General features: G+C 45.1%; 1 protein-coding gene across 1 annotated transcript in view; it reads right to left on the reverse strand.

Moving 5' to 3' along the window:
- Positions 1-20,289, reverse strand: part of EMC2 (ER membrane protein complex subunit 2) — a 165,804-nt gene that overhangs the window by 72,559 nt on the left and 72,956 nt on the right. Inside the window, exons 6-8 of the mRNA XM_085605091.1 lie at positions 6,281-6,366; positions 6,063-6,122; positions 834-915 (exon numbers count right to left, since the gene is read on the reverse strand). Coding sequence (XP_085461217.1) covers positions 834-915; positions 6,063-6,122; positions 6,281-6,366 — 228 coding nt within the window. The remainder of the gene's footprint in view (positions 1-833; positions 916-6,062; positions 6,123-6,280; positions 6,367-20,289) is intronic.

Genomic DNA, 20,289 nt, shown 5'->3' on the forward strand with positions numbered 1-20,289 from the left:
TCCTCCAGAACGATGGTGGGTATAAATCCGTGCTCCCAGAACACAGGCTTTGTGCCTACGTGACACCAAGCTGTCCAATTTCAAGTACTCTGCTCTCACGTGAAACACTATGCATTCCTTTCTGTCATGTCCCAGACATAAAAGAAAAAAGAAAGAGCAAGTGAGGGTGGAGCAGCCCTTGTCCCTTCTCCATAGGAAGCAGCCAGCCTCCTTTTTCACTGATAATTCGTACTAAAATGGTGTGCATCCACCCAAGGATACCCAATTGCAACGTGCACCAATAGGGACTGCGATCACTATTTGTTTACACTCGTTCTGATGTTTGAGTAATTACCGCAAAAAAAACGTTCGCGAGAATTAACATTCATAAAAAAAATGCATTCGAGGGGGTCCCATTTACCCAAGGTTTACCGAAAGTCACTGGGCCTAATTTTAGATTGCAAGGGCTCATGACAGAAAAATCTGTGACCACCAAAGGGGTTAACGACATGCTGGACATGTCATTATCATTGTGTATAGAATGCTACGGACGTGTCCAGCACATCCTAGCACTCAGTGGGGGGGAATCTGTCGGTGCACGACATAATGGGAGTCCAACACATTACATTTCAAGGCCGTGCTATTTATGTAGACTCTTGTATTCAGGGATACTGTATTAAATAACAAGGAGTTCATAATCTACTTAACTTTCTTCCACAACTCCGACTGTAGAAAATGTTGACTTGAACACTGAAACAGTTATTAAAATAAGCAAAACTTTAAAGAAAAACTATTAGTGAAATCTATTAACATGTTAAAATATAACTATTACTAAATTAAAATAAACTACTTACTTCGGCAAACTGCTGACAATAAAGGTGATTGTGTGGATTAGTCATCATAAGCTCCTCCAAACAGAAGGCGGCTTTGGCATAGCTAAAGTAAATCAAGAGGAAAGATGAGGAAGTAACAAACCTGCAAACATCACGCACCACCAGTCATCAATTTCAAAGGTGCCATTCAGAATTTCCGTACCCTAACAGGTCAGACCAAGAATATGAATCTGGCGGTCATAAACTGATACGTTCGAGGTTTATTGACTACCGTTTATAAAGCAGGCTAAACTCGTACTGCATTTTGTAAAAAACATAAGTTAGGAATCTATTCTTAACTGAACCCGAAGCTGCATCACAAATACGGATACCAGTACCACGTATAAGTAAGTAAAACAAGCAGCTCAAGAAATGACATGCCCTGCACGGCGCAGTGTAAAGCTTACAATAGAACACACAAAATGTGATTGCTGATGGTTAAATGTGTAGCAGTCAAGGTCTTTTGGGAAATATGATTTTACAGGGTCGGATCGTAACATATGACGTGGTAGCCATCAAAAGGATAAACACCACTGAATGACTGCTGATAACATGGCTTGTGTGGTTCATATTTTATAAGACACATCAATATATAAAAAGCGAAGTGTTTTAAAATAATATTATTTCTAAAAAGGAGTGTATTGTGTTTTCTGGTCCATAGTTAAAATAGGAACTGATAATTAGATGTGAAAGAATGAAACAAACTGTCTCTCACGCGCAACAAATGTATTTAATAGAGCAAATATTTAAGATCTATCTCGGGAAAACGGTATTCTAAAAGGCCCGATGTCGTAAACAAACTAATATTTAACAATAACAACAATACATTTTGTAACAAGGATAAAACTTACCTCATCTGTCCTGCTTCGAAATTTTAACAGGTAATAAAAAACATAAAACGACCCGGGCAAGACTTCAAATGTGCAGTTTTGATGCAATAACCAGGTCAACCAGACACATGATTTAGGGTTGCAAAAAACCTACATATTCGCTTAGTGTTAATTCAATTTTAAGAAGCAAATTAAATACCTGCTTTAATCTTAAAATAACAGGGTACTGTTGGACAGGTTTACACACAATACATTCCTTTTAATCATTTTTTTTTTTTACAAAAATGGCCAGTCTTTGTCTATAACCTGAACTGATTTCTAAAAGCAAATTGATCTTGTGACACTGCAAAAAAAGACTGATTTTATTTAGAATTTCCTGCTCCTTCCCTTTAAACCCTATTTCAGTTCCTTTTCATATAACCACTTGCTTTGTTTTTTCTTGCCTGCCAAGCAGCACTTCTATACGCTTGCAAACAGGGCGCCTGCATGGTGTGCCTTTCAGCAAACCATGTAACAGTATATTCTAATTTACTGCCATAGGAAATTTGCAGAAGTAATTCAGCTACATCATACAGTAGCAAGTGTTTGCCAGGAAATGAAACTAAGGTTACCAAAATCCTCACATAACTTCTCAAACTTAAATGATTTTGTGTCAGCAGAAGCTCATTCCTTGCACTAGGCAGCAACAGGAAGAAGGTGAGTATATGAAGGTTTACTTATTCTACAAAATTTAGTGAGGAGTATCAATGACATCTGGTCGGTAACTAAAATTTTACCAAAGAGTATATTTTTTGTGGTAAGGTGGATGAGGGCTACAGGAAGGGGGTTGTATTTGCAAATTTACCATATATAATTGAAAAATCAACAGTAAAAATATAATTTAATATTCCACAGTTTGCATTAGATTTGACCCGCAATGCTTAAAAGCAAACGTGGAGATAAGAAGCAGGCGGTAATAGGCATGATCACCTGGATTATCTCAGTACACCCACTATACTCTCTCAGATTAGAAAAGGCAAATCCTGTTTACAGAGCTATTTTAGCCTTTAACACCATACAATATACCTGGAGACATTACCGCATAATGCTTGTACTTACTTGGTTCGAATTTAGACATTATTTCTGAATTACACAGCCATACAACAATGAAAATTCAAGCTGTTTAACCAAAATAACACACCATCTCATTTGGTTCACACAATTTGGCCAGCTAAGACATTAACACCTCAAGGTAAAGAAAATATCTAACCCTTCATAAACACAACTTCTCAAAATCCGCTCTCAATCTCTATCATTTACCACCACTACAGGTAAAAAAAACTTTAAAAAATGAACCCACAACGAAAAAGCATAACATATTCCTCTTTAGCAATGAAAAATGTTGCTTGCAATAATCGCACCACAATTTAGACCAAAATGGTGCACTGAGAAGAAAGTTAAGCCAAGAAATGACTTCATCTACAGCCTGTGAAAGCTCAAAATATGTTTATTTGCATAGCCAGTCAAAACCTTTGCTATATATTCCAATTAAAACAAACAAAGCTCATAGCCAAAACATATAAATTAACATATAAAACCAGAAAGAAATATTTCATTGGGCAATTTATAGTTAACCCCAAACATAACTTTGGCTCAAAATAAACTCAAAATCTGATTAATCATGATTCAATGCTATCTCTCCGTTATATACACTCCAAACCAGTTCTAGGGGTAGCATCCCTTTCACTGGGTTCATAGTCCGCGTGGCTAGTATAGGCCTTGGGGACAAAGGGTTTTCCTTCTTCATGTCTCTCCTTACACTAAACTATGAATGGGTAGGTCTCAACTCTGTCCATGGGCCCATCCAACAGTCCGAGATGAGTTGAAAGGTATCAAATGCCCCACATGCAATCCATCTTGTCATGAGGCCTAAGCCATTGTTCTGGTTGGAAATCAGATTTTACACCTTATTAAGACCAATCACAGACTTGGCAGCTGCTAGCAGGCTAATGTAAATTAGCATCCAGGAGCTTTAGGCAGGTTATTTTACTAAATATTTTTGAAAAATCAAACTTCACCAAAGTATTGAACCTTAAATAAATATGAAAAATAGTACTTTGATTACTATTTTAGCCGTTTCCTGCCAGAAGTTACTGATTAGAATTTATTATCTGTATGTTGACACATTCTAAGCTCCAGCTACAGTACTGCTAGTAAAAATAGCTTTTGTGGACTAGTCACTGGAGGAACAAGCCAACTTTCATTTGGCACCCTACTTTGTGGGTGACAAGGTGCACTAATGGGCGACTCATTAATATTCAAAAGCAGAGTTTCCACCTGTTAAAAAGGGTTACTTGGTAAAGTTAAATATGTCAATAAGGGGGTAGGTAAATGTAACCATGTTTAAAGGGGAGGACAAGCATTTTACTACTGTTTAGCAGGGGTAATGTGCACACAGTCCAAAAACCAAAGAAAATACGGTCTACAAAAAGGCAAACAATCTGGGGTGATCATGCAGAAAATGTGGTTTTGCTACAATGTTTGTTTCTACACTTCACCTGGACAGCACCACTCTCTAATCCTTTATATTTGTGAAATGTTTCTTCCAAGATAACTTCCATTTAATGAAGACGCCTCTTCCTTACCCACACTATATACATCTTTCTGCTACATTCTAATCTGTTTATGGCTGTTGCCCCGTTCAATTATGGAGGGATTGTATCCTACTTACGCTTTGTGCTGAAATACTCTCTTCATCTACTAGCAGGTAGCACTCGAGTAGAGCAAGCGAGGACTCTTTAAATGAAGGGTGCTTCAGTCTCTCTACCAGAGCCAGTGCTGGGGAGAAAGGTTATTGTTCCTGACAGCCAGCTGCTAAGCTCCAAAGTACAATTGTCATATCCATCAAATGACCTTGAGGCTAGTGACAACAAATTACAGGTAGTTATGATTCCTGGCTCAGAGTCAGTTCAATTTATCATTCAAACTGCGCAATCAATCACCTATTTCTTATCAAGCAAGAATATGTTTTCCTGAATTTACTACTTTTTTTCGTTTTTCTATCAGACACAGCTATTAGGTGTGGAGAAGGAAGGCGATGAATGTCATTAAACAATGGTACCAGTTGCATATTTCTAAGTCTTAATGGATTTATATTTTTGAGTTTATATACGTATTTATTGTACAGTCGCATATTGCAGTTGACAGTACCGTTGTTTCTTTAGCTAAAAACAATCCAAACAATGATGTTAGAAGCAGCATATTCCTAAATGATGGCAGACACATTTACAACACTTCAACTGCTAGCAAACACACATTGGTGTTTGTCAGATTTTACAGGAAGGCACTTTAAAAACGAATTTACTGCTTAGAAAATTAGTAAACAATCTGACTGTTGCACGAAAAAGATAGCTAATAAAATCCCTGTTGAAGTCACAAGTGGAACAACTTTCCAAGAGACATGATCCACAAAAAAGAAAGACAATGTTTGAAGAGTATAAAAAGATAGCTAATAAAATCCCTGTTGAAGTCACAAGTGGAACAACTTTCCAAGAAGCATGAGCCACAAAAAGGAGACAATGTTTGAAGAGCATTTGATTGTCTCTCAATAATATATATAGGACTAGTGAATCTGTGATATTTATTATTGGACAATGAGATAAGTAAATTTCTCCTGAGAACCTTGATGCTTTCCTTTACTCTAACTCTCTTGTTAGGAAGTAAAAAAAAAGAAACAATGCAACATCATTCACACTCGCACGCACACATGAAGGCAATGAAACTGGCATGCCTCTAGAAAGAGGCAAGAATTAATGCTAACATATTAGAAATCTGCCACTAAAGCTTGAGCTAATCCTCTCTCACTGGCATTTCCTCTTCTTACTACATCAATAAAAAGGGAGCTAACAAAAACATGAAAATATCCAATAAGCAAGTTCCAGTAACATTCAGCATTCCTGAACGAGGGAGGCTTAGTACCCAGGCGACAGAAAAGCCTGCCTTAGAAAAGTGAGCCCCTTTCTTCTTATACAGAGATGTTCCTCCTAAGTGAGGATACGCTTTAGGAAACACTTGATTATCAGCATACCCAGTAACTATTTATGAGTGATCACTGGTGACAACGCAGTCAATAAAGCTGATTAATGAAGGGATATTCGGCTTACATTCTTGTTTGGGCTACTCACTCTTCAACAAATGGCCTGACCTACAGTGCCTACTGTGACCAGGGACTGCTACGCTGGGAAAGGGATGTTTTGTTTCAGTCTGCAACTATATATAACAAACAACTTAAATGCAATATACGCTACCAAATGTTTGCATTAACGTTATTTTAGACTGATCTTAACTGTGCAGAACATGAATATGGAAAGTCAAAAGCAAAATGACATGAAATATAACTTACTCATGTTCATTTATGTACAGTTCTGCAAGTTCATGCCAGGCTTCTTGGTCCCCAACAAACCTGTGTAGAAATATTCAAAGAAAACTGTTTAAGGCAGTTGGATGAAAACTTTGCATTGAAGGCAGACACAAGGGGTAAATTAAATGCAAATTCCTTTTTAATTAAAAAAAAACATTATCAGTATGCGCAAAACGAAAATTGTCTTGTAAGACACTCACTGTTCCAGATACTCATTCAGCTCTCGGACGGCCTCAGAAGTTTTCCCCTGAGCTTTTCGAATGGCAATCTTCCGTTTTCTTGCTGCCTGGGGTTGACATTAATAGAGGATTAGACACTGCTAAATCCGTCGTTTTTTTTGTAAAGAAGGTAATTTGACTGTGCAAATTATTATCTCAATGCCAACGAAATTCCATCACAGAGCAAGTTCTTAGTTCGAGTTTATAAACACAGCTCACAAAAGCCTGCTGGGAAAATGAAAACTCCCTTCATAATTACATTACGTATGCTTTTCTTTTTGGTGCAAACGCTGTTTGCATCACTTCATCCGAATACATTTGGGGTTGGAAGGGGGGATTCTGGAAATTACAAATCAGCATGGGATATTAATCTTTATCTACTCCCAAATTCAGCTTATTTCTGTCACTTAGAGTTCTGTATTTTGGGGAGCTGGTGACTAGAACCTCACTTTAACCAAAGGGACAAAACAGAAGCTATTCCACATACATGTTAGAATGGAAATGCTATCCTTTCCATCTTCGAAGAGATAATTCCAGTTAGAGGCTAGAAAAGTAAAAAACTGATATTCTGAGAATGCATTTACAATGTTTAAAATCGCAACAACTGTTTGAAATGGTTTCGATTTACTGTCCAGTGCATTTAATAGATGGACGAGACTACATAACCTAGATAACTAATGTTTTTGTATAAATGCATATTTTTTGTTAATTAGGACACTTCAAATTAATTACTTCCTTTCAGGAATGCAAGCCAAGATACTGTGACATTTGGGAACCACAACGGATAAGGACTGATGAGACATGCCCTAAAAGTGACATCGATTCTTAAGTGCATCAAAAATACCGAAGGAGGGCAGAAAAGGCAGAGACAGAAATAATACTACTTTAGGCAAAAATGTAACCTTCTGTGACCTTTCATTGTCAGTCTTCTGCCACAATCCAAAGCAACGAGCCAAACTGCAAGCAGTGAGAACGCAGAAAGAAAGGAAAAATAACATACGACTCTGGATTGTCACTATAATGTAGTCTCTTTATTATTCTGAAGGTAAGGTAGAAACAAAGCACTGCCCAGGTGGCGCAGACGGTCATACCACTACCATCTCCAGACCTGGAACCAAGGACTACTTGCAACCTCACCAGCAGCACCTACCGCCCAACATAGGGCCCACCACCAACGAAAATGCAAAGTTCAGTTCCCTTTATGGTAAGAAAGCCCACACACTTCATGCATCATGCAGAGAAGGCACATGATGGGCAACTGCTGTCACACGCACCTTCAGCATCATACGGTACCAGAACACCAAGCACCTCAGCACACAGCCTTGACGTGATCCCGGAAAGGAATTAGACACACAGCACCATCAGTGGACAGGTTACAGACAACCTGCTGAACCATGCACACCTACACTATGATCTGGACAACAGCTTCGGCAACGAACTTAAAATATGCATTAGCCACAGGCAGACCTATATGTCTCACCACGCTTAGCTCTGTACAACACAATGTGCAATGTAGTTCAGTGTCTGCTACCTACACCTGTTGATGCTTTCAGATCCTGGCACTGCTTCACTGCAGCAGCTGCATCTTCATGAACAGATGTCTCAATTTTCTAGGGCACCTTAGGACCGTAGACATTTCCTGAGCTGCTGCACCACAGCTCATTGCTAAAGTCCACTGCAGAGGCAGCCTCTCTTGGCCTTGAAGCACAGCATACTCTAGGCTGCAGGCGTTGCCCTAACATCTGGGCTACCTGGTGATGAGAGAGCTCAGCTAGGAACGTTGTTTCTTCTTGGGATTCCTTTCACCATGCACCTATAAGTACCTTTGGCTCTAATTCTCAAAACCTTGGTCGCCAATGTAAAAGAAAACTATAGCTATGCAAGGAGATACACTTCAAAAGGTCTAACTATAGGCAACTCCAGTAAGGCTTCATACACACACCACCATGAGGTAGGACGTTAGCTCTCGCTGAGCCCTTCTACTGAGAGTCCACAGACTGAATCCTAGAAACCCCCACATACCCTGAACACACTTATATAACATACGCCATCATTCCGCTAGGATGCTCATACAGAAACAGCTTGCTCAGCACACTTAAAGATACCACATGTTCATGCAAAACTGAGGTTAAAGAAAAACTCTATAGACGCCATTCGAAGTCTCACAGAAAATGTATGGATGGCAGAGAGAAGTATGCATGGAAGGCAGAGAAGAGGTAACTACGCTGGGGGTGTTGAGTCAATTGAGTATGGGAAGCAAATGTATTCAGGCAGCTCAGTTGCTATTGCAAACCAATAATGTAAGTGCCCATACCATGGACAGTGGCAGGCTGACAATTTATGAGCTAATAAGGCCAAGACAAGAGGGAGGAAGGAGGCTAACTCGAGGGAAGGAACCTATTACTTACTTAATGAGAAGAAGGCAAAAGGACATTTTTCAATTAGTCACGTCTTACAGAGAAGTCACTAAGGAGCTAGTAAGTGATGTACACATGAATGCTAAGAAGGATAGTAGCAGACCAACCATTCACAATTTAACAGAACATACTGCATCATGTTACCTAACTGGTTCTTCAGCAAACAAAGTTATCTTTATAAACATCCGTCAAATACTATTTCTCAACACAGCCTTGAAGGCATTGTTAATTCCTGCTCACTCAATAAGCAATTCATAAAAAAAATAGAACATGACAAAAAAAAAATCTGTGCAGGAAAATAAAAAAGGGGAGACATACACACCTCGCCGCTTCAAAGAAGAGAGAAAGTACATTTCACTTATAAATACTGGCCATGAAGCTATTTATAATAGTCAGTAGAGAGATTGACAATCTGTCATGTCTCCGATATACAGAATCAGTCCTAAAAATTACATTTCAAACAGTTACATCATCAACTTATTCAAAGGTACATCCCATGAATTGAGATAACAGAGAACCGACGGAGTATTAGACAGATGTAAAAATACTCATAAAATAGCCGTTTGGAGGATGGTTCTCTGGTGTAAGACATATGTGGGTATGGCCGTCATATTGCTGCCACTATTAACCCACAAGGTGAGATAAATGTGCTATATTTGAGGAGCATTATCGAACTGAAAGATTAATTGTGCAAATACTGTAGATATTTTTATTCTCACTGCCACAAGGGCGGGTAAGCGAAAGAATAGCTCACTCGATATGGATTCAACTGACCTTTGAAGACTTACCTTCACTTGTGACCAGAGAACAATTAACATATGAATACAAAACATATAATCATGTTGAGGTTGCAATGGGATACGGAGCAAGATGTCATCAGCAACACAGCATACTGCAGTGGTTCTGAACCTGTTGTCCAGGGACCTATGAGGGTCCACAAAGCCTACTCAGGGACTCTGCAACTGCTTAGAATATTAAATAATGTTAACATATTAATAAAGTGTATATAAATAAAAGGCAAAATGTAAATTTAAAATTGGGGCCGAAGAATTAAGTTAGTATTCACAGACAGATTCATTGGAACAGTGGAAGTGCATCTAACAGAATACTGCCCTCTCGCCCCTCCTTTTCAATTTGTATATGCTACCATTGATTTGGTCTCTGCGTAAAAGGGTCGAAACCTTTAACTACGCTGATGACCTCCAGCTGGTGTTTGACATCGCCTCTTCCACCTCTTCAGTATCCAATTTTCAATCTACCATGAGCTTTATTAGCGAATGGATGTACGCCAATCAATTGAAATTAAACCCTGACAAAACCGAGCTGATTCTCACAGGAGGAACTGCCAACCCGTGGAACTCTAATTTCTAGCCCCCGCTGCAGGGCAGTCCTCCACGCCCAGCAGGCTCTTTAAAGAGCTTAGGGGTTATAATTAGGAACGACCTGTCCATGAAAGCCCAGATCGGCTCAGTGGTCTCCACTTGTTTTTTCCACCAACGTAGAATCCGTAAGATCAGTAGATTCTTGACCACTGAGGCCTTGACTCTAGTCACCTTAGCCTTGGTAATCTCCCGAATTGATTATGCCAACTCACTATATGTTGGCATTCCTGCATATCAACTTCATCACTTGCAGTTGGTACAAAACCAAGCGGCTAGGCTAATCCATCATCAACCCAGACACCATTATGTCAGCCCTCTGATGAAGAGTCTCCATTGGCTCCCGGTGGCCAAACGCTGTGCCTTTAAGCTGGGCTGTACCATCTTTAAAGCCCTTGCCGGGAACAGCCCAGCATTCATCTCTTCAAGGATTCTGAACTATATCCCTTCTCGGGATTTGCACTCTTCTCATCTGAATCTGCGGACTACTCCCGCTTTCAAATGTAAAAAACATGGAGGACTCAGATTCTCAGTCTTGGCCACACAATTCTGGAACTTGCTTCCTGCGGGACTGAGGTCTGCGACTTCTTACACTCAGTTCAGAACACAACTTAAGACCATACTTTTTTCCCAGGCATGCGAGTAAGCTAACTGTCCTGTCAACGCCGCTTCCTCTCTCATTCTCAGCGCCATGAAACCGTCTGGTGTACACACGCTTAATAAATACTTTTAACATAACATTAACATAACAATGGGGCGGTGTCTGTATCTGGATATTGCAGCCAAGTGCACTTTGATGGGCGTATGTGCCAGAACACCTTTGGCGAGAGACAAGAGATAGGGCAAAACATCCTCAGGCGGCAATGAGAGAGGATCATAAGAGTGGGCGGCACATCATATGCAAAATCTTTGTCACTTGAGCTGAGTAAAATTTGATCGTAGAAGGAGCTCAGGCTTTCTGCAGTATTGCTTGACATTCATCCGAAATCGCTAGTTGTCTGAATTCTGTGTTAGGAGGAGCCAAGCCGACAAGTGTTGTGCGTGGATTTGTGTATGAACCACTTGGTTCTGGTTCATGGAGAGTAGATTTTCCCTTGGCAGGAACAGGATTGGAGAAGACCCTGATAGGCGATACAGCTCTGTGAACCAGTACTGTTGCGCTCACGCCGGTGCGATCAGGATGACGCGGCAAGGCTCTTGTTTGATCTTTTGCAGAACCTTTGGAATGAGAGGAAACGGAGGGAATGTGTAAGCAAATGTCCCCTCCCAAGAGAGGTGGACGGCGTTTCCTAGAGAGCCTGGTTGAGGAAATCTGCTGACATAAACCTGCATTTTTTGTTAAAAGACGTAGCAAATGGACCTAGGATTAGAAACTCTCAATGGTGAAAAATCCTTTGTAGCTTACCCTCGTTTAGCTTCCACTCATGACACTGCTTGGCGTCCCAGCTGATGGAATCGGCCCAATTGTTTTGGACTCCTGGCACATGTTGAACTTGTATTGATATCTCGTGGGCTATCAGCCATTCCCAGATCTGTTAAGCTAGGATTGAGAGGGCATGAGATCTTGTCCCACCTTGTTTCAGCAGATAGAACATGGTGGTGGTGTTGTCCGTGCAAATTAGGATTGGCGATTTTTTGATCCTTTGCAGGAATGATTGGAGGCCTATTAAAACTGCTTTCAATTCCAAAAGATTTATGTGACACTGTGCTTCCTGGTCTGACCACCTCCAGTGAATCTGTAACTCACTCGTTCATGGAAATGTCCAACGTCATTACCAACTTTGGTTTTGTCGTGAGGAAGGAAAGACCTTGGGAAAGGTTGTCTCTGACCGCTCACCAGGACATTGCTGAAATCATCACCGGTGTGACTGAAATGATGTCTTCGAATGAGCCTTAAGACTGAGTCCACAGAGCATAGAGCTGCTCCTTAAGAGGCCTTATTCTTAGGCGACAGTGCGGTATCAGCAGAATACAGGACGACATCATTCCAAGCTTTGATTTGTATGTCCTTACGGAAACACACTTGTTTGTGGACAGGCATTGTACTGTCTTCTGGAGGCGTAATATCCTTTCTTTTGTGGGGAAGGCTTGTGAAAGTGTGGTATCCAGATTTGCTCTTAGGAATACTATCGACCTGGAAAGAGCTAGAGAGGATTTTTGAGGTGGATTCTGAGACACAGGGAGTGAAAGAGTCGAACACAGGAATCTGTCGACCATCTGGCAGTCTGGAGCGATGGAGCCTCAACTAACCAGTTGTCCAGGTAAGGGAATACCTGGTGTCCGGTTCGCTGCAGAAAAGCCGCCTCTGGGGCCAAGCATTTGGAGCCGACTTTAACCCAAAGGGTAGCACCTTAAATTGATAATGGCACCCTGCTACCTCGAACCTGAGAAAACACCAATGTTTTGGATGTTTGGGAACCTGAAAATACGTAACCAGAAGACCCAGGGAGGACATATAGTCCCCCGCATCCATGAGAAGCAAGATTTCCTGGAGTGACAATATTCTGAAGGGTTGAGATTTGATGAACTTGTTCAATGATCTGAGATCCATTATCTGCCTCCATTTCCCTGTCTTCTTCTTTATTAAGAAGAAGTGAGAATAGAACGTCAGATTTACTGATCGGACGGCACCTCTTTGACTGCCTGCTTGGCGAGGAGCAATTTGACTTCGTTCTTGAGGACTTGCAGATGACGATGTGAAGTTCTTCGTTGAGGCAAATTCATGGGCTGTTGAACACATTGCAGGGTGTGACTGTGGGAGAATAAGTCTAGCACCCACTTGTTGGAAGATATAAGCTTCCACTGATTGAAGAATTTGGAGCAACTTGGGCCAAACTGAAGAGGGACTACAGTAGCAGGGGCCTGCAGATTCTCATTGCCTTTTACTGGAGTCGTGAGCCCTTCCTCCTGACTGTGGACATAGACGTGTCGCTGCTCTAGGGTAGGCTGGTGTTGAGGTATGCCAAAAGGGCTGTGAAGTGTACTGAGAACAAAACCCCAGCTGATAATATAGCTGGAAACCTTGCTGAAGCTGAGGTAGAGAGAGATATTGACCTCTGCCTCTTCCCCGGAAGGAAGTAAACTTTTTCTGCTGCAGATTCATTATTGATTTAGCTGAATAAGTTTCTGACTTGATTGACTGCAGCACTTCATCTACATGCTTGTCAAAGAGAAATTCACTGTTGAACGGTATATCCAATACTTTGGCGTACACCTCCGAGCTGAACGTTGTAGATTTCATCCACCCCCTGCCATCTCAACACCGCCGCTCTCGCCATCTGCCTGAAGACGGTCGATAAAATATCCAGAGCCACATCAATCATCTCGGATGAGGCTCACTATCCTTCCGATACCACCTCCTTTGCTTCTTTCTTCTTGTCCTGGGAAGAAACTCCAGCAATGCAGAGATGTTGGACCACATCTGGCGGTCATACCTCCCGAGGATAGCCATGGCGTTCGAGGCCCTGATAGCAGTGGCTGCCAAAGCGGAGAACCTTTTGCCAATGATGTCTATTCTGCGCCCTTCCTTGTCAGGTGGAGCCACACAAGGAGAAGAAGGATTTTTAGATCTCCTCTGAGCAGCTTGCATAATAACCAAATCAGGCCGAGGGTGACCAGTCAGGCATGTAGGAGAGTCCTCGGGCGCCCTGTACTTCTTGTCTGATTTCGGTACTACTGCAGGTATAGAAGCTAGCGTCTTCATCAACTTCAGGCCCTCTTGCCATAAGAAGTCTACAATGGGAATGGATTGAGTGGAATGCTGCATTGTAGCCTTAAAATCGCATAAGAAACACTCAAAGCGCCTAGGAGCGTGTTCCAGCAGATCGTGGAACCCACCAATATCTACGGCGGGGAGTAGGCTAGAGGCGGAGTAGGTGAAGGTGGAGTAGGAGCCATGAAGTTGTTCCACTTTTCATGGACCTCCAGGTCAAACTGCAATTCCCCTTCCTCTAGTTGCTGGTCATCATACTGAATCTGTGCGGGAATTTCCATAGGTGGCACAACAGTCTTGCTTTTTGGCAGCAGGGCCAAAGCAAGAGACTCAAGAATGGGAGCCTCCTGAACAGAATGCAGCTACGTTGCAGAGTTCGCCTCAGGACACCTTTTGTAATAATCATGTAGCATCAACCTAAGGTCAGTGACTAATGGAACAGTGGTATTAATGGAAGATTCCTGAGCTTGCTCTGCCTGTTCATCACTAGGGTAGTGCTCCTGAAATGCATCCAAACGTTGAGCAATGGGACGCCCTGTATCAGAGAAAGAATAATCCCCTCCAAATGAGTAGATGGGTCATCTATTTACTCTTCTTCCTCTGAGTCGTGACACTTGACCCTGAGTTGTGAGGGACTGTATACAGGGCCATAAGAACCATCATCTTCAGATTCCTGGAAATCCAGGAGACGAATAGGAGGTAATAGAGAAATCTTTGAAAAATACTTCAAAAGAGGAGTAATCTACTTTAGAAGCAGACATAACCGTCGGTGGCGATTGAAGAGTCGCGACGGTGAACGGACCTACTGAACCGCTACCGGAGACAGTCTAACATTAGCCGACGACGGTGACACCACCACTGCCGTCGTCGACGAAGCTGCTGTCGTTGTCTTGACCATCGGCGTAGTTGCTGACGAAAATGTCGACGGAGCACCAACTCCAGTGAAGACGGAGGCTGTAGACTGTGATTTATTTGTCGACTGGACCGTCGAGAATCGTGTTTTCTCAGCTGAGGATTCTCTGGAAGGAGTATGAGGCATCGACGGTGGAGCAGAACCAGACCTCTGGTGAGAAAAAGCGGGACCGGGTTGGTCTTTTTTTAAACCTTTTTTCCTCAACAACCTCTTCACTCTGAGACCTGAACTTTTCAGGGTTTTTAAGTGAAGAGGAAGACCCTTCTTCCTTTCTTTTTCTGGAGGAGGTATGGGGCTTCTCCAGAGCCTCAGAGTCAGAACTTCTTGACGCTTTTTTTCTTTGAAACCAGAGAAGCAGCCTACCCTCAAAGTCTTTGAGAGTTTTTGTGGAGAAAGTACAACAGTACTTGCATTCTCTTGGCTTGTGTTCTGGATACTGGCAATAAAGACACTCCTTATGTGGGTCATCAGAATATAGTCTGGACTTTCCACAAGTCTTCCAGGCCTAAACAACCCTTATTTAGACTCCGATATAACGCAGAAAAATAAATACACTAAATAAATACACTGCCCATGACATGGATTTTTGGTCAGGTAATGATTTATTTGTGTATAATGATAACAGCAACTCAAGAACTAACAACAACAATAATATTAATATGAACGGTACAGCTAAACTCCAGGTTATTTTAAAAACATCACCAGTAAAGTGGAAGTCAGGTGACTGCAAGTTTCCTTTTTGGTTTTTTGGGCATTTTCTACCAATTAAAAAAGTGAAAATTAACCATCGCTCTGCTTACCAAGGCCAGACCTATTAGCTTTGGCAGTAGTTTTTATTTATTTAATATTATTATTATATAAAATCATTGTATCAGGTTGAACCTTAAATTACTAACTTTTGAAGTAGCAAACAAATCAGAACAAGCATTGGCAATTCCAATAGGTCTGGCTTTAAAAGAATGTTTTATGGTAATGTGCAGCGATACAAATAAATAGCATGGGAATTAATATGCACTTGTGTGGAAGCAAAGAACTGTAGGATAATATTAGGTTATGTTAAAGGGTTGGGTAACTGTAACACTGCCAAGCCAGACCTAAAAATCCATGTACGTTGATGAATACCATCCTCCCATCTGTCCTGCTGCCAGAGAAAGAGAAACAGGATAAACTATCTAGTTATCTTAAGACATTTTTTGCAGAATTGCCCTGTCATGTGTGTGCCCCTGAAAGTTCATGCTCAGCCAGCAGGATAAATAAACAAAATGATCACAGCTGCGTGGAAGAGAAGCACTTTTTTGTGGAAGCACACGGGTTTTGCCCAATCAAAACATGTACACCTGGCATCCAACATGTGGGAGGAGGCAAAGCCCCTCTAGTGAAGTTCACATTAATTGTCTGGCGACAGCTGTGCTGTCAAGCCAGACCATAACAACTGCCGCGATGGGCAGAGGTTGCTGCTCTCCGGCATAACAATGTAAATATCACAGTCAAGTGACTATTTGTTCCCAGTACATGAGTTATTGTGAGACCGGCCTCACGGCGTTGCCCTCTCCATCATCCAGCCAACCTGCAACCACCCTCAAGACACGGCATCTCCGACTCCGGCCGCCCCAGCCACCCCCGATCCACGGGCCGGCCAGAGGCCTGACAGACTCAACACCCTACCACGCATGCCCAACCGAGGGAGCGGGAACCCTCGAGCCAGACCCAGAGGCGCCAGCCCAGTCACACCTCGGGTCGCCTTCCCCGGGAGGACTCAATCGGCCACCAGGCCCCTGGGGAGCAGGCGCCTCCCCTACCGAGCGTCTGGGGTCCCTCCCAGACCCACCTGAAAAGACCAAAGAAGTGAGCGGCAGGAAATCCCGCCGAACCCCCTCCGTCACCCCAGTCCCCCCTCTGCGAGCACTCCGGACTTCAAAGAACCAGCGGAGTATAACAAGGGGTGCGGGAGAAACAAGGACAGAGAAGACCTGGAACCATCTGAGCCTGCTGACGCTGTCGTGGCTCCTGAACCCTGAAGTCACCTGGGCCTGCTGAGTGACTCGCGGCCTCTTGCTATTGAACCATCTGAGCCCTGCGGACGAGGTCGCGGCTCCCGAACACTGAACCACCTAGGCCTGCTGAGTGACTCGCGGCCCCCAGCTATTGAACCATCTGAGCCCTGCTGACGAGGTCGCGGCTCCCGAACACTGAACCACCTAGGCCTGCTGAGTGACTCGCGGCCCCCAGCTATTGAACCATCTGAGCCCTGCTGACGGAATCGCGGCTCCCGAACTCCGACCACCTGTGCCTGCTGAGAGACTCGCGGCGCTCCCCTTGAGGACGACTCGGTAAGAGATCGCCCAGAGATACGACACCTTCCAGCTCGAGGATTGTGAGCTTCCGCAGGGTATTTCGCAGAGACACTATCTTGAAAGACTGTCCCGCTACCCCCATTCCCCACGACTGATTTGTGGTACGTTGTGCCACTGCTGTACTACTTGCCTTTTGGATCATAAAGATCCCTTGAAATCATCGATAAAAGAACCTATCGTCCTACAAAGAATACGTGTGGTGTCACTCTGTTCGTAGTGCATCTCAGGGTGTGCGCGCCTGGTTCGGCTTACTTGGGAGAGGTGGGTCAAAGGGGTGGGCAAGACGTGTATCGAACCCCCCTCCGGCGAACGCCTTTCCAACATTTGGTGGCAGACGACGGGATCCGAGCCGACACCGAAAGAGAGCGTGCAGTGAACGACTGACGCACTACCAAACAGAGATGGAAGGAGAAACCTCCCTGGGTGCCGCAGGTACCGAAGTAAGCTCACCGTTACGAGAGGATCAATTGAACTATTACACGCATAGAGAATTAAAACAGTTTTGCAAAGACCTTGGCATCGCTACCACCGGACTAAGCACAAAGGAAGACTTCCAGAAAGTACTGAAAGCCTGGGTCGAGACGGGGGCGCCCCCGACCCAAACGGAAGGGGATTCTACCCATGAACCACAAAGCATCCCGGCAAGAAACAACGGGCCAGAGGGGAACCTGTCCCCCGAGGAACTAGCGGACCGAGAGAGAAGCCGAAACCACGAACTTGAACTGGCCAAACTAAAAATCGAGGGAGAGATAAAACTGGCAGAGAAGAAGTTAGCCGTCGAGCAGTTACGGCTACAAGGGGAACTCGAAGAGAAGAGACTCCAAAGGGAGCACGACGAAAAGAAACTCCAGCTAGAACATGAACGCGGCCTGAAGGAGATTGAGTGGCGGGCTAGAAACGAAAAGTCACAGCCACCCGGGAATCCACCGTCCGCTCCCACCGGGGAAACCAAAGTTCACATCCCCAAGGATGTGGTAAAGGAGTATTATAAGAACGATGATATCCAGCAGTGGTTTAAGGCCTACGAAGTCGCCATGACCTCTCACCGAGTCCCGCAAAAGGATTGGGGGGCTGGCCTATGGGGCCGGTTCTTAAGCGAAGGAAGAGACACTCTGCTAGATCTGCCCTCCACGGTCATGAACTCCTACAGCCACATGAAGGAAGCCCTCGTGGGCCGGTACGGACTCACCCCCGAAATGTACCGACAACGGTTCCGAGATTGCAAGAAGATACCGGGCACCACGTGGGTAGAATACGTGAACTTTTACAGCCGAGCCTTGGACGGGTGGATCAAGGGCAGCAAGGTCTCCACCTTCGAAGAACTGTTCGATCTGATTGCCTGGGAACATTTAGCGGCCAATTGCTTTATAGAACTGCGCCAGCATCTCCTGGACAGTAAACTCACCGACCCTCAGAAGCTGGCCGCTGAGGCTGATCGTTGGGTGAACACCCGGGCCACCCGGGGCCCCGTGGGGGACTACGGCCGCCACAGTCAGGATCCCCCCCAACAGAGGGGCGGAGGGAACCACGGCCGACCCAGAGACTTCCCCGGGGGGTCCTCGACCAGCCCCCCCAGCAGCCCACCAGCGGCGGGTTCGGCACAGTCCCCAGCAAGCACCGGAGCCCCAGGACGACCAGGTCCACGAGCTAGGATCACCTGCTTCCGCTGCCAGCAGCCCGGACACTACGCCAATGACCCACAGTGTCCCCAGTATCAGCGAACCACAACGACCAACCCCACGGCCCGGCAGATGGCCCCCGTGGCTCTGGGGGAAGAGATGGAAGACTCCGAGGAATGGGAACCGGCGGCCATGGCCCTGGTCTCCCTTGGTGATCGAGAAATGGTCCCCGGGACACCCTTGCCCGCCAACACAGAAAAATACCGACAGCGGGTGACCATCAACGGCCACTGAGTCGAGGGCCTTCGCGACACCGGGGCGAGTGTCACCGCGGTCCACCGCAACCTAATTTCAGAAGACCAGATCCTAACCGGGGCCCTCTGTCCGGTCGTATCCTCCGACAATTCTGAGAGCCTCTGCCAGATGGCGCTGGTGCCCTTCGAGTGGGGAGGGGTCTCCGGAGAACTGAAGGTAGCGGTCCGGACATCGCAGCCCGTAGACTGCCTCCTGGGCAACGACCTGGAGAGTTCCCCGTGGGGGCAAGTAGAACGAAGAGCCCACCTGGAGATGATGGGCCTACCAGAATGGGTCTGCACCACCACGCGCTCCATGACCGTCCGAGTGCCTCCCTCCAAGGGCGGTGAAGCCCTCTTACCGAACACTATCCCCGAGAGCCGGGACCCCCTCCCAGAAGCAGACAACCCTCCTTCCGAGGGAGAAGGAGACACTAACCCAGGGGAAGGATCGGAACCTTCCGCCCCAGAGGCCCCGACGGAACTCGAAGAACTGCCCGAGTTGGCCCAGTGGCGCTGCGAAGGGGGGCCCTCCCGCGAAGAGTTCTGCCAGGAACAGACCACCTGCCCCTCCCTCGAGGGACTTAGACAACAAGCCGAAGCCCAGGCCGCCGGTGACCGAACCGGAACCCATTGGGTCTATTGGGACAATGGCCTCCTATACAGCGAGCAAAAGTCCGCCGAGCTAGGCGCAGCACGAGTACTGGTGGTACCCCTGCGGTTCCGGAGCCTCCTCCTGGGCCTGGCCCACGATGTACCCTTGGCAGGACACTTGGGCCAAGACAAGACATACCAGCGATTGGTGACCCACTTCTATTGGCCCAAGATGCGAGCGAATGTAGAAGCACACTGCAAGTCCTGCCTCACGTGCCAGGGCAGTGGGAAGAGTAGCGGAAAACGCAAAGCTCCCTTACAACCGTTCCCCGTTGTGAGTACCCCATTCGAGCGGGTCGGCATCGACATCGTGGGACCCCTGGATCCGAAGACCGCCCAGGGCCACAGATTCATCCTTGTCCTGGTGGACCATGCCACCCGCTACCCCGAGGCCATCCCCCTCCGCACCGTGACGGCTCCCGTGGTGGGCCGGGCTCTCATGGGGATCTTCTCCCGTGTCGGATTTCCCCGCGAGGTTGTGAGTGATCGCGGCACTAACTTTATATCCCGCTACATGAAGTCCCTGTGGCAGCAGTGCGGAGTCACGTATAAGTTCACGACCCCCTACCACCCCCAGGGCAACGGCCTAGTGGAACGCTTCAACCGAACCCTGAAGGGAATGATCCTGGGCCTCGAAGAGCCCCTGCGCC

The sequence above is a fragment of the Triturus cristatus genome, chromosome 5_1 (genome assembly GCF_964204655.1).
Source record: "Triturus cristatus chromosome 5_1, aTriCri1.1, whole genome shotgun sequence".
Classification (NCBI taxonomy): Eukaryota; Metazoa; Chordata; class Amphibia; order Caudata; family Salamandridae; genus Triturus; species Triturus cristatus.